This window comes from Phacochoerus africanus, chromosome 4 (genome assembly GCF_016906955.1).
Source record: "Phacochoerus africanus isolate WHEZ1 chromosome 4, ROS_Pafr_v1, whole genome shotgun sequence".
Taxonomy (NCBI): Eukaryota; Metazoa; Chordata; class Mammalia; order Artiodactyla; family Suidae; genus Phacochoerus; species Phacochoerus africanus.
This window is the reverse complement of record NC_062547.1, coordinates 55,589,757-55,603,764: the sequence shown is the minus strand read 5'-3', so window position 1 is coordinate 55,603,764 and position 14,008 is coordinate 55,589,757. Positions and strand designations below refer to the sequence as shown.

General features: G+C 33.1%; 1 protein-coding gene across 1 annotated transcript; it reads right to left on the bottom strand.

Annotated features, from left to right (window-relative positions):
* Positions 1-8,466: 8,466 nt before the first annotated feature.
* Positions 8,467-9,378, bottom strand: LOC125124179 (olfactory receptor 14C36-like). The gene has a single exon (XM_047774328.1). The coding sequence runs from the start codon at positions 9,376-9,378 to the stop codon at positions 8,467-8,469; it is 912 nt and encodes a 303-aa protein (XP_047630284.1).
* Positions 9,379-14,008: the final 4,630 nt, after the last annotated feature.

Genomic DNA, 14,008 nt, shown 5'->3' with positions numbered 1-14,008 from the left:
TGGAAGTGAAATATTTACATGTGGAAAGAATCTATTTTAAATGTACCATGGATAAGATTTTATACATGTCTAAACCTATGTGATATCAATGCAGGTCATGTGGTGACTGTTTCCAAAGGATTTCCTCGCAGAAGAGCACAATCAGTTATCCTCCAGACACAACCTACAGTTTAATATCTATCTTCTAGGCTTTTGTTTTACCTATTTTTGAGCTGACATAAATCATACAGTGTGTTCTCTTTTGTGTTTATAAAACTAGAACCAATCACACCCCTATCCTCATCCTCTGTAGCTAACTCATTGACTCAGCTTCCTAGCCACATTGATTTTTTTGTCTCTGTAACAGATTTCTAATTCTTGTGTTTATACTGGATGTTCCCTCTGACCATCTTCTATTCCTTACACCAAGTCCCTCACTGCTTTTAGACTCTTACTCAAATGCTTTCTACTTAATAAAGATTTATGTTCTCTGTCTAAATATGTTGATTACCTTGTCTTAAGTTTTTATTTTTCCCCTTCTTTTTATAATTATATTAATTCGTTTAGTTTTTGTTTGTCTCCCTCATTAGGATATAAATTTCATAAAAGAAGAAATTTAACGAGTAAGCTTATGGATTGAAGTATATTGCCCAGAAGGAAGTCAATGTATCCCACTTGAGTCAGTGTAATTACTGCCCATATAAAAACCATGTATTTACTATTTTATTTCTCTCATGTTTTTGCTAAATGTTTTTACTAAATGTTTTTTTTTTCAAAACTCTGTTTTGAAATGTAAATGCTATGTAAAAATATTTAGGGAATTAAGATACATCAGATCACCTCCTGATTTTTATTTTTTTCCATTTTTTTTCTTTTCTACAAAGTAAGTTTCCAAGCAACCATACTTCATTCTTGGAGGTCCCACCATGGTGCAGTGGAAACGAATCTGACTAGGAACCATGAGATTGCAGGTTCCATCCCTGGCCTCACTTGTGGGTTAAGGATCTGGTGTTGCCTTGAGCTGTGGCACAGATCTGGCGTTGCTATGGCTCTGGCATAGGCCGGCAGCTGTAGTTCTGATTTGACCCCTAGCCTGGGAACCTCCATATGCTGCAAGTGTAGCCCTAAAAAGACAAACAAAAAAAAAAGTCATACTTCATTCTTGAGTTACAAATAAAATGTATTAGATTGATTACTCTTTCAAGTTTTATTTGTAGAATTATCTTTAAATGAAGAGATTAAGAGTGCCAAGAAAGCTATACATAAGCCAAAGGGACTCAATGCATCAGATACTTCTTTACCTGTATTTAACTTCTTATTTACCTTTTGGTCTAATCAGGGCTGTATGGTGCTATTAAGCCTCAGTCCCATTCATATGGCTGGAATCACCTAAGAAACTGAAAAGCTGCTACCATCCTATAGTCCTGACATTTAAATCAAATTTCTTTGTAGTAGTTGATAAAGGAGAGATTGCTTAAGGGATTGCTGTAACCATTGAGCACTCTATTGCCCTTGTCCCTGTTATCAACAAATGACAAGACCTGACTCTATAGTTAGGTCTCATTTTCCATCTGAGTTTTTGCTCACAGCACCATTTCATAACCCTGTGTGCATTACAAACTCTGCTACATGTTATTTTAATTAATTTTTTTTCTTTCACAGCACAACGGTGGCATATGGAATTTCCCAGCCTAGAGGTCCAATTGGAGTTGCAGCTACAAGCTTATGCCACAGCCACAGCAATGCATGATCCCAAATGCATCTGTGGCCTATGCCACAGCCACTAAGTGAGGCCAGAGATGGAACCAGCAGCCTCACAGACTATATGTAGAGATGTTAACCCATTAAGCCACAATGGGAATTCTCCCATTTATTTTAATATTCTGACTCTTCATGGTCTGTATAAACAAGTAAAATCCTATCTTCACTTAGTCAACATTAGAACTCTCATAAAGAAAAGTAGTGTGGGACAATAAAATGAATCAAGACTTCTTAGTCTCTACTACTCTCAGGATTTTGAGCAATGAGATATGTAGTTTTGAATCATTTCTCAATAGAGCAACAAAATATTGTTTTAATCTAAACTTTACTAGAACATTCATAGAAGGATATAGGAAAATTATTTTATTATGTATATTGTATAACCTGTCTTTTTGTCAAAATCAGTGCCACAAACTCTCTTTACTGCCCTACTACAGGAAACTAGAGTTAAAAACATTTTGTGGTTGTCATGGCACTTATTTCCAAACATATGTATGTATGTGTTTATATATATATATATATATATATAGAGAGAGAGAGAGAGAGAGAGAGACAGACAGACAGACAGAGAAAGGATAATATATTCATATAGATTTTAAAGGTATTCACTGAAAAAGCAATGTACCTTTTTTCACCATATATGTGCATATTGTATATATATATATATATATATATATAGAGAGAGAGAGAGAGAGGATGATATCTTCATATAGATTTTAAAGGTTTTGACTGAAAAAACATAATGTACCTTTTTTAACCATATATACATATATATATTGTATAAAAATTTCCACAAGCTTATTAATATCATGACTTTCCATTAAATCTTCATTGGTATGGACTAAAGAGCCATTTTTTACTACCAATACCTTTAAAAACATACAGCACGATTGAGGCTAAACAGCTAATGTATGTATGTATCTATTTTATCCTTGTACTTAATGTTTGGAAGGGAAATTAAGGGAACTGGAGTGAGAAGAAGAGAGGAGGAAAGTGATGTTGGCTGAGCAAATACAATACACAACAACAAAATATTGAAAAGCAATGAATGATGAGGGCAACAGTCCTGAAGTTGGAGAGAAATTGAGAAGAATAAGGAATAAGAGAGAGAAAAATGAGGCATGGGGTTTGATTAAATGCAGCTTGGGACCACTGAGCCCAAGTGTCTGCCCTAGAAGCTCCCACTTGCAAACCCAGACAGAGTAGGCAGTTCACTGTAGATAAAATGGCATGCAAAAAAATGTCCTTGCCTCCTGGTAGAAACTTCAAACCACTTCTCAGAAAAATGATTGCTGATGCATTTTTAAAAAGCTTATCAGCGCTTTTAAAAAAATTACTTGCATTTGCACCTCCTGACATTATGTATTAAATAAATATTCAGCCAACATGCTACTTTGGGTATTCTTCCCATAGCAATAGTCGATTGTGTACTCCCCTTCCCAAATTCATACAATGGCTCCTTTTTTTTTTTCCAGAACAAGATTTCAACTTGTTGACCCTGCTTTTGAGGTATTACAGAAATTACTTTAAACCTCTGTGTCAAGCCATCTGTTCTCGATCTCCCAACACAATCTCTGTGCATTTTTACTTCAAGATCCCAAGACATGTATCTGAGCTTGAGTCTCTTTTCTGGAGGTTTCTTTTGTTTGCAATGTCTTCCCTCTTCCACAATCCTTTACCTTTCTAAATCACATTATTCAAGTTCCAGCACACATGAATCTTTCTTCATTCTTCTTTTTCAGTTCTGTAGACAGCAAGTTATGAATATATTAAATTTATGGAAGATGTGTGGCCTCTACCTCTATTCTATATAAAAGGCAAATATTATGGACCTTCAGATAAGATGGACCTGAGTTTTGAATATTGCTGTACCACCAATCTGTTAATTAACTTCTCTGAGATTGTTTTCATTTCTCCTCTCAGAGTGTTGTTATAAGGTACAATATTATAATTTTTACAAATTCTGCATCAGGATACTTATCTCACACTGTGCTTTCATTAGATAACCATTACTTTCACGGGACTTATCACTTTTTTTGTGGGGGGGTATAATCTCCAGTAAATTCCACTGTTATTTTCTTGCAATTATTTCTAAATATATTTGTATTTTTTATTACATTATTGGTTATTAAGCTATATTTTTTATACAATTAGTAACTAAAATATATATACACAGATAGAGTCCATAAAGTCCTCATAACTGATTAAAAGCACAACACTGAAGAGACTGGAAATTGTTTTTAAATTAATAATTATTTTAATTATTAGCCAATTGTAGGAATTATACAATTATAAACAGATAGAGAGTTTAAAGATGGAGTTCTTTAACCTTGGAATATTTTACAAGTGAGTCCTCTTAGGTAAGTCATTTTTAAAAATGACCTTATCTCAATGAATTTTCTACTATACATGTTGTCATCTGATACAGACAAATCATAGAGATACCAAATCTCTACCATGAGAAAATATTATAGAGGTGTTGTGGTATAACACAAATCACTAGTTTCTTCAATGATTGGTATTGGATTTGAATGACAATAGTGAGGATAGGTTAGTGCTTATAAACTGGTCAAAGATATATTTTGTTCTTGCTGTTAATTGGTGCCCTTCTTCTCGTAAATATCCAGGAACCAACACTGTCTCATCAAATATCCCTTTCAATGAGTTTAATTTATAAAATATTAAAATAATTTAAATTTTATAAAAATAATAGCTGTCTGTGTAAGAGTAAAAATTAGTGTAATTTATGAAATATATTATAAATATTTTAGTAATCTCTCAAAATATTTCTTTCATCTAAAAGACTCAGTAAAAATTGTGCAAGATATATGACATTATGTAAATGAAGGTCTTTTAACATTTAATTTTCTTCTGGTATTCCCTTTCTTTTCCTTCAGAGGAGTCAGCTTCAAGGCTTTTGCATTTTCTAACATTAGCTAGGTAATAAAGTGTGTAAGGTTTTGCTATAGGATTGTATTAATTCCCATCTCCTGATGCTGCAAGTTTCATTGTGATAAAACATCTCAAAGCAGGCTAAAATACATAAAATTAAAAGCAAGACTGATGATCATTAATAGGTCTAGATGGTTAGTGTTTAATATGTTTTTGATTTCACACATTACTTTTATGTTTACTCTTTTGATTATTTTACTCATAACAAATCCTTCATGTAGTTACTCATCTGTTATTTAATAAAGCCTTAGTTGTAGTCAAAAATATATATAAAGATGGAGTTTGACCATTTTTCCAGACTACAGAAATGCTATTTATTTATCATATTACTTTACTAACAATAGTAACCAGATGCATTTTTAATTTTTTTTTTCATTTTGTGGCCTCGCCTATGGACTATGTAATTTCCTGTACTGGAGTGACTTATGTCACTGCTTGCAGCAACAGCAGATTCTTAACCCAATTAGCAATAGCAAGAGCAGGGTCAAACCTATATCTTCACAGACACTATGTCATGTTCTTAACCCACTAAGCCCCAACGTGAACTCCTAATTTGCAATTTGTTAGGTTTTAATTTATGGATTTTCCCCAAATTTGATTTGCCCACAATTGGTAATAATACTTATAATCCTGATATTTTCTAGACTAATTTTATTAACCAAGCAATTTTGAGATAAAAATGTGAGGGAATATATGAAAAAATTAAACACACCTAGCAGTATTTCTAAAAGGAATGAAGGATAACAATGGTGTTGTGTATAAATTTTACACGACTATCACAGTCATAAAGACAGACTATTTTGCAAAGCTATGAACAAAATATTGCAAAAAGTACCATAACACATAAGGCAAATGCCCTTTGCATCCCTGACTAGTAGTCTCTTTTAGTGTAAATTTAGATGCATTTGAATATGACGATGCTAGGATCCTTCAGAAGTAGCTAACACATTTGGAGGTGGTGCTTCTGGTAATACTGTTCCACACCATAAGCTTTTGAAAGAGGAAGCACTATTATCGAGGCTAGGTTTATATGGTATTTCAAATTTCTAAAACATATACCCTGGTAGTTTCTAAAATTATCTGGTACTTTTTTTCATTTGTGTACATGTGGAACACATTGACAAATCTCACATATAGTCAAGAAACTGATATTCTTGCTTCTTATTTCCTGGAAAGGGGTAGTAAAAAAGAGGAGTTGTCTTATATAGAAATGCAACAATTAAAAATTCTCATAAAGCAAACCTAGAAAAGGGAGATCTAAGGATGGTGGGATAAAAGGATGTTGAACACATCTCTCCCCAAGAACACATCAAAAATTACATCTAAATGCGAAGCTACTTTTGCTGAATATAAAGTGGAGAATAACAGAAAGTTTCTTCTACAACCAAGGGTATAAAGAAACATCCACACAGGATCAGTTGGAAGGGAGGAGATGAGAGCAGATTGGGATCTGATTTGCTAACAGGGGACACAGTAGTGAATGTGGATATCAGAGATACCCCCTGGGCAGTACAGGGTTAGAACCACATATTGGGCGCCGTATCCCTGAAGGCTGAAACTAAGAAATTAATTTCTCATTGTTTGATAGGTCTAGAATTTCAATTTTAATAAGATAAAAAGAGTTCTGGAGATGGATGTTGGTAATGGCTTCACAACTGTGAATGTATTTCACGGCACACAACTGTGCACTTTAAAAGGGTTAAAATGGTAAATTTTATGTTATCTTTTATTTTGCTTCAATTTGAAAAAATAAAGAGTAGAGTGAAAACTGTTCTGGTTACAAAATTATATCTTCAATATGCTCAGTTGAAAATATATTTAACCAAAAGTCTCCCTCTCTGTTTTTAACAACTGCAAGAAAACAAAGGCAAATGGCAATAGAAACTCTGGATATAGAAATAGATTTAAATGTACTGGATTAATATGGTCAAACTTCTTGCCTGATATGAAAGAGTAAATGTAGACTTACACATTTTATGACAATCACATCACAGTCATTGCAAATCATTGCTCCCTTTGTAAGCCTGTCTATAACAATGATGTCTGGATCTTTCCTTCTAAATAAAAAAGACACGTCTATATATTCCTATGAAACAATAAAAAACATCTCACTATTTGCACCTTTGTGAGATATATATGTGTGTGTGTGTGCGTGTGTGCGCATGTGTGTGTGTGTGTGTGTGTGCCTTCATAGGAAAGAGGATAAAATTTACAACATTGAACAATAAGGTTAATGAAAAGTTTTGAATTTTTCTCAGAATATAAAATCATCAGCCTCATTGAAAATTTCAGTGTATTCCAAAGAATGAATTATATACAGCCACATTCTTGGACCACAGATAATTAAAACAAGAAAACAACCAGAAGATAGATGTAACACATGGGCCCATCCAAAGATGAATGGATAAAGAAAATGTGGCTTATATAAGAGACGTATTATTAGGTGTAAATAGGAAGACTATTCTAAGATATGCTCTAGGATGGATGAAACTTGAGGACATTATGCTAAGTGAAATAAGCCATTCACAAAAAGACAAATACTCTATGACTCCACTTGCATGAATTAGGGTAATTAAATCAATAGAGACAAAAATATAATGAAATGACATTATATTTTGGCTATTTTAAAGATGTATCTTAAGTAATATACTCATTTATTTTTTTTGTCACCAAGGTGTCAAAATATAATTTTTCTGAAATCTTCATTAGTTCTATAACTTAATGAATTTATAAAACAAGTTATTTGCTATTGTCTGTTATACAAAATTCCTTAGACAATTTAATCCTTAGCATGTACAAAAGTCATTATGAAACAATGAGGCAAAAGCATATGGTAGTTTGGGAACAAAAAGTTTAGGAAAAATTAATGTGCCTAATTAAGATGAATTATTTACGAAAAATGGAGCTCCAAGTAGAGATATAATTTTGTTATGTTTTCCAAATAAACTAAAATGAATTTAGAAACTGACATATGTTAAAAATTAGGCCACAATTTAGGGGTCATAATTACAGAACTTCCACACTTTATACAGCACAGGAAAAAAAATCAAATAACATATAAAAGATAAAAAGAAGGCATTTCATTTACCTTTAGCCCAGCAGCAAGTTTTGTCACCTGAAAATGGATCATTCAGAATGAAGTTGCTAAAGTAATTGCAAAAAAGACTAAACCAAGGGAGTTAAAGTCTCCCCATTAACAGCAAAGAAAAGGAAATTCCACTATCAATAATTAAGGAGACTAGAATCACACTTTATTTCTTTTATATTTTGTGGAATTTCTCTTTACTTTCCTAATATATTGTATATTGATTTTCATTCCACATATATCTTAGACTATCATTTACTTATAAGTTTTACAGAAGTGTCTATAATTATGTAGCATATTATTTATATAATTATTTCAAATTTAACTACCTGAATTCAGATAAATTGTGTCCATATTTACTTGCTAAGGATTCCTCTAAGGCATTATTGTTGACAGTAACAGTTGATGAATCACAAACCTACATAATCTAAAACTTGATTCTATCAAACATTTTGGGTCATATTCATCCATTAAAATAGTGTTGCTAATTTTATAGAGAACAAATTGAAAGGATGATTTGTGCATAATGATTATATATTAATTACACAGGTATCTAGAGAATGATTTTGGGGTGAGCAGTCTAATGCATAAAAACCAGACAAGAGGTTATTTTATAGAAGTTTGAATCTCATTCAGTGACATTAAGATACAACTGAAGCAGATTTTTATTGTTTTCCAGAATAAAATGTTTAAAATATTACTCTCCTTACAGCTTCCTTTATCTGTGTGTTTCTAAGACTGTAGATGATAGGATTTAAAAATGGAGGAACCATGGTATAAAATGCAGAAAGAATCATGTCCTTAATAGTTTCTGATGTTACTGATGGCCTTAGATATACAGAGATGATGGAACTGAGAAAGACAGTCAACACAAAGATGTGAGGGACACAGGTGGAAAAGGCTTTTCTTTGCTCCCTAATTGAAAATTTTAGCATAGTTCTAAATATGTTAATATATGACACAGTAATGAAGATAAAGCAGAACCCACCAACCACAATGACAGATACAAGAAGTAAAGTGAAGTTGCTGGAGGTGTCAGAGCAGGAGATCCTCAGCAGAGACGGGAGATCACAGAAGAACTGATGGATCACATTGGACCGACAGAAGGTCAACTGGAATGTTTTACCTGTGTGCACACCTGAATACACAAGCCCACTGAGCAGGGAGACAAGGGTCATTTGGATACAGATTTTTCTGTTCATAGTAATTGTGTAATGGAGTGGCTGGCAGATGGCCACATAGCGGTCTTGAGCCATAATGGTGAGGAACAGAATCTCCACATAGGCAAAGTAAATGACCAAGAATACCTGGGTGGCACAAGCAGCCACGGAAATGGTTCTGTTACCAGTGAGAAAATAGACACAGGTATTGGGTACAGTGACAGTAATGTAGCACATATCTAAGACAGACAGATTTCTGAGGAAGAAGTACATGGGTGTGTTAAGTTTCTGGTCAAATGTGGTGACAGTGACAATGAGAAGATTCCCTAACAAGGTAGCCAAGTATATGAAAAGGAACAACATGGAGTGCAGGACCCTTAACTTCGGTGTATCAGCAAAGCTTATGAGGAGAAATTCAGTCATCATGGTAGAATTGCTCATATTTTGGAAATGATGATGTTTGACCTGGAATGTAAATAAAGAAAAAAAAAGATCAAATGTAAAATGCATGATTCATAAAAAATTAAGGAAATTATCTTAAATATTTTATTTGAAAGTGGGTTGTGTGTAAAGAAAGTTTGTGATTAGCCTTTTGATCTATTCAGCTTATTATCACTACTGAGTTTTTAACAAAGCAAAGAGCTAAGGATGGGATTTTTAATCCCATACTCTGATTATAACATTTAGTTTTATTACTCTATTAAACATCATCACTTATACATCAGTTTCATCAATTCATAGATAGCTAGATATCAAAATTTCAGAGTCAATTCTCAATGACAGTCTTTAAGTTTTTTTCTTTGAGTGTATACCATTTTCAGATGGATATTGACACACAGTTGAAGTGTAGTTTAGTATTCTACAAAATGATGATGGAGAATCAGCAAGAGTACATAATATCTTCAAATTAGCTTTAATACATAAGTACAGAAATTGAGATAAAGAATTTCCACATCTTTGGAAGTTCCCATTGCGGCTTAAACCTGACTAGGATCCATGAAGATGTGTGTTCAATCCCTGGCCACCCTCAGTTGGTTAAGGATTTGATGTGGCTCTGATCTGTGGTGTAGGTCACAGTTTCAGCTTAAACCTGTGATGTTGTATGGTGGTGGCATAGGCTATCAGCTGTAACTCCGATTTTACTCCTAGCCTGGGAACATTCATATGATATAGGAGCAGCCCCCATCAAAAAATAACTTATTTCTGCACTTTTATTTTGAGTGTCATTTTAAAGTATTATTTTTCTAGAAATTTATTTAATTATCTCAAAGTAGTACTCAAACATTTGGAGGAAATATAAAATTAGTCTTCATAATAGCTATTTCAAGTGACACTGGTCTAGATGACATAAACTTCAGTAAAAAAAAATTTCTATACAATTATGTGAAAAAATACATAATAAATTTTACTAGTATACCTTTTTTAAATGATTTGTCTACACTTCTATTCGACCATAAGTAAATATTGTTAAATCTTATTTATTAGAAATAAAATAAGTGGAAGTATATTTCTGTGCTTTTATTTTGAATGTAGGTTTCATCTTAGAAATACAATGTCTTTTACAATTACATTGCTATTTAAATTTACTATTAGATCCCATTGGCTTATTTTTTTTTTATTGTCATTATTCATATTCATTAGTCAGTAGAACTTTTCATTTTTGTTATTTTATGCATTGTTTACTTTTGTTTTTGTTGTCATGATGGATCAAACAAGATGTTGCTATGATTTATATCAAATATTATTCTGCCTAAGTTTTCCTCCAAGAGTTTTATCATACTTGCCTTATGTTTGGTTCTTCAATACATTTTAATTTTGTGTATGGCGTTAGAGAGTGTTCTAATTTCATTTTTGTACGTGTAGCTGTCCAATTTTTGCAGCAGCATTTATTGAAGAGACTTGTCCTTGCTCCACTGTACATTCTTACCCCCTTTGTCATATACTAGTTGACTATAAGTGCTTAGGTTAATTTATGGGGTATCTATACTGTTTCATTAAACTAGATTTCTGGTTTTGAGCCAGGACCATATTGTTTTGATAATGGAAGTTTTTAAGTATAATCTGAAGTAAGGGATCCTGATTTCTCTAGTTTGATTTTTCTTTCTCAATGTTACTTTTTCCTACTTAAACTCAAAATCTTTGCACAGCAAAGAAGAATATTAAAGAAACAAAACAAAACAAAGAGACACACAGAATAGAAGAAAATATTTGCAAAGGATGCAACAGAAAAGGGTCTAATACAAAATATACAAAAAACTCCTACAACCCAGCAGCAAAAAAATGCAAACAACCCAAATGAAAAATGGGCAGAAGACCTAAATAGACATTTCTCCAAAGAAAACATATGGATGGCCCATAGGCATATGAGAAAAATTGTCAACATCACTAATTATTAAAGAAATGTAAATAAAAACTACAATCAGGTACCCACTCACACCAGTCAGAATGGTCATCATTAACATGTCTACACATAACAAATGCTGCAGAGTGTTGGAGAAAACGGAACTTTCTTCACTGTTGATGAGAATGTAATTTATTATAACCACTATGGAACAGTATGGAGATTCCCCAGGAAACTAACTATAGAACTACCATATGATCTGGCAATCCAACTCCTGGCCATATATTGAACAATTTCTTATTTCAAAGAAGATACATGCACCCCTATATTCTTTGTGGCACAATTTAAAATAGCAAAGACCTGGAAACAACTTAAATATTGACCAAGAGATGAATGGATTAAGAAGTTGTGATACATATATAAAGTGGAATACTACTCAGCCATCAAAAACCAAATAATGCCATTTGCAGAAACATGAATGCAACTAGAGATGCTCATATTGAATGAAGAAAGAAAGAGAAATACAAATACCATAAGGTTTCATTTATATGTGGAATCTAAATTACGGTGCTCAAACTATCCTATATACAACACAGAGACAGATCACAGATATAGAGAGCTGACTTGTGGTTGCCAAGGGGGTTGGGGAGGAAATGGGATAGACATGGAGTTTGAGGTTGGAACACATAAACTTACATTTTGAATGAATAAGCAGTGAAGTCCTACTCTATATCGTAATGAAATATATCCAATCTCTTGGGGTAGAACATGATCAAAGATAGTATGACAAAACAATGCGTATGTATGTATGACTGGGCCATTTTCTGTACAGGAGAAACCAACACAACCCTGTAAATCAACTAAATATACTCTAATAAAAGAATAGAAATTAATAAAAAATAAACTAAAAAATAAAATAGTAGTTCCCATTGTGGCTCAGTTGTAATGAACACAGCAATTATCCATGAGGACCTCACTTTGATCTCTGGCCCCTCTCAATGGGTGGAGGATCTGGCATTGCCATGAACTGTGCTGTAGTTCACAGATGCAGCTCAGATCCCATATTTCTTTCTGAAGCATAGGCCAGCAGCTGCAGTTCCAACTCAGCCACTAGCCTGGGAACTTCCACATGCTGCAGATTCAGCCTTCAAAAGCAAAATTAATTAATTAATTAATAATAAAATGAAGTTACTATTAGGAGTTTCCCCTTTGGCACAGTGCATTAAGAATCTGACTGCACAAATTTGGGTTGCTGTGAAAGTGTAGTTTTGATCCCTGGTTCAGCACAGTTGGTTATAGTATCGGCATTGTTGCAGCTGCAGTTCAGCTCACAGCTGTGGCTTGGATTCTCTCCCTGGAATTGGAACTTCCACATGCCATGGGTGTGGTCATTTAAAAGAAATATATTTACTATGAATTTTGGCACTGATCGCACAAAATTTTTCCTTCCACAGAACAAAAATCTGAAAATTTTACATTGTAAGCACAAATTCCTTATTATTTGCTTTCACTTCTCACTAACATATTATTATTATTTTAGCAGGTTAACAAAATGATTATTGATTTACATTTTTAACATTTTAATATCGCATGAGAAAATTAGTAATACACACTATGATTTGGTATGTTTTCTATAGAGAAAAATATCTTACCCCCCAAAAATTATATATTTTCAATAATATGAACAATTAGTAATGGAGATTTTGTCTCAATGCTTTTACCTACAGGTAGCTTAGGTTTTCATCTACAAAGTGGTTTGTCTTGGTCTTGTTGATTTTTTGATTGCTTTTGTCTCCATTCTCATTATCCTAATTTAATATAAAATAATACTAGAAATCAGAAAAAGAGTACTATCTGTATTTTATCTCGCTCTCTCTTTTTTTTTTTTGATCTTTTATTTGTTGTTGTCTCTTTAGGGCTGCACTTGAGGCATATGGAGGTTCCAGGCTAGGTGTCCAATCAGAGCTAAAGCACCCACGGGAAACCACTGATCTACTCCACAGCCACAGCAATGCAGGATCCATGCCACATCTGTGACCTACACCACAATTTATGGCAAAGCTGGATCCATAACCCGCTGAGCAAAGCCAGGGATTGAACCCACATCCTAAAGGATGTTGGTCGGGTTCGCTAATCACTGAGCCATAATGGTAACTCTGTATCTGTACTTTCTATTATAATTTTAGCTCTACAAATTATATCATTTCTGGAATAGTTTTAAGTCATTATAGGTCTGCAAGAAGTCTGTATGGTTATTTTCTCTGTACTTCTTAAATGCTTCTTTCTTAAATATCATCTCACATTGTGGACCAAAATCTCCCCCATGGGATGAACTTTTCCCATCAATTTTTTTTTCTAGAGCATAACAGAAAATAAATTTTTCTCAAAGTTGTGTTATTCTTAGCAAGTATTTATATATTATATTTTACATAAATATGAATTTTCAGTGCTTTTGTAATATGTATACACAATTTTACACACTGTTACATTTTACATTTTTCCCTGGTGTGATATCAAAGTTCTAACCTCAGTGACCTTCTCAAACTCAAAATACATCCAGAACTTTTTATAATTTTGCTTATAGGTGCAAGCATTATTAATAAAAAGATGCATTCTAAGGTAACTGACTACTAACATTCTTCTCAATGCTATTTTTACAGATAACTATCTCCAAAGGGAATTATATTTTTTATCAGTCACCTTTAATATTTCATATAATTCAAAAATAAT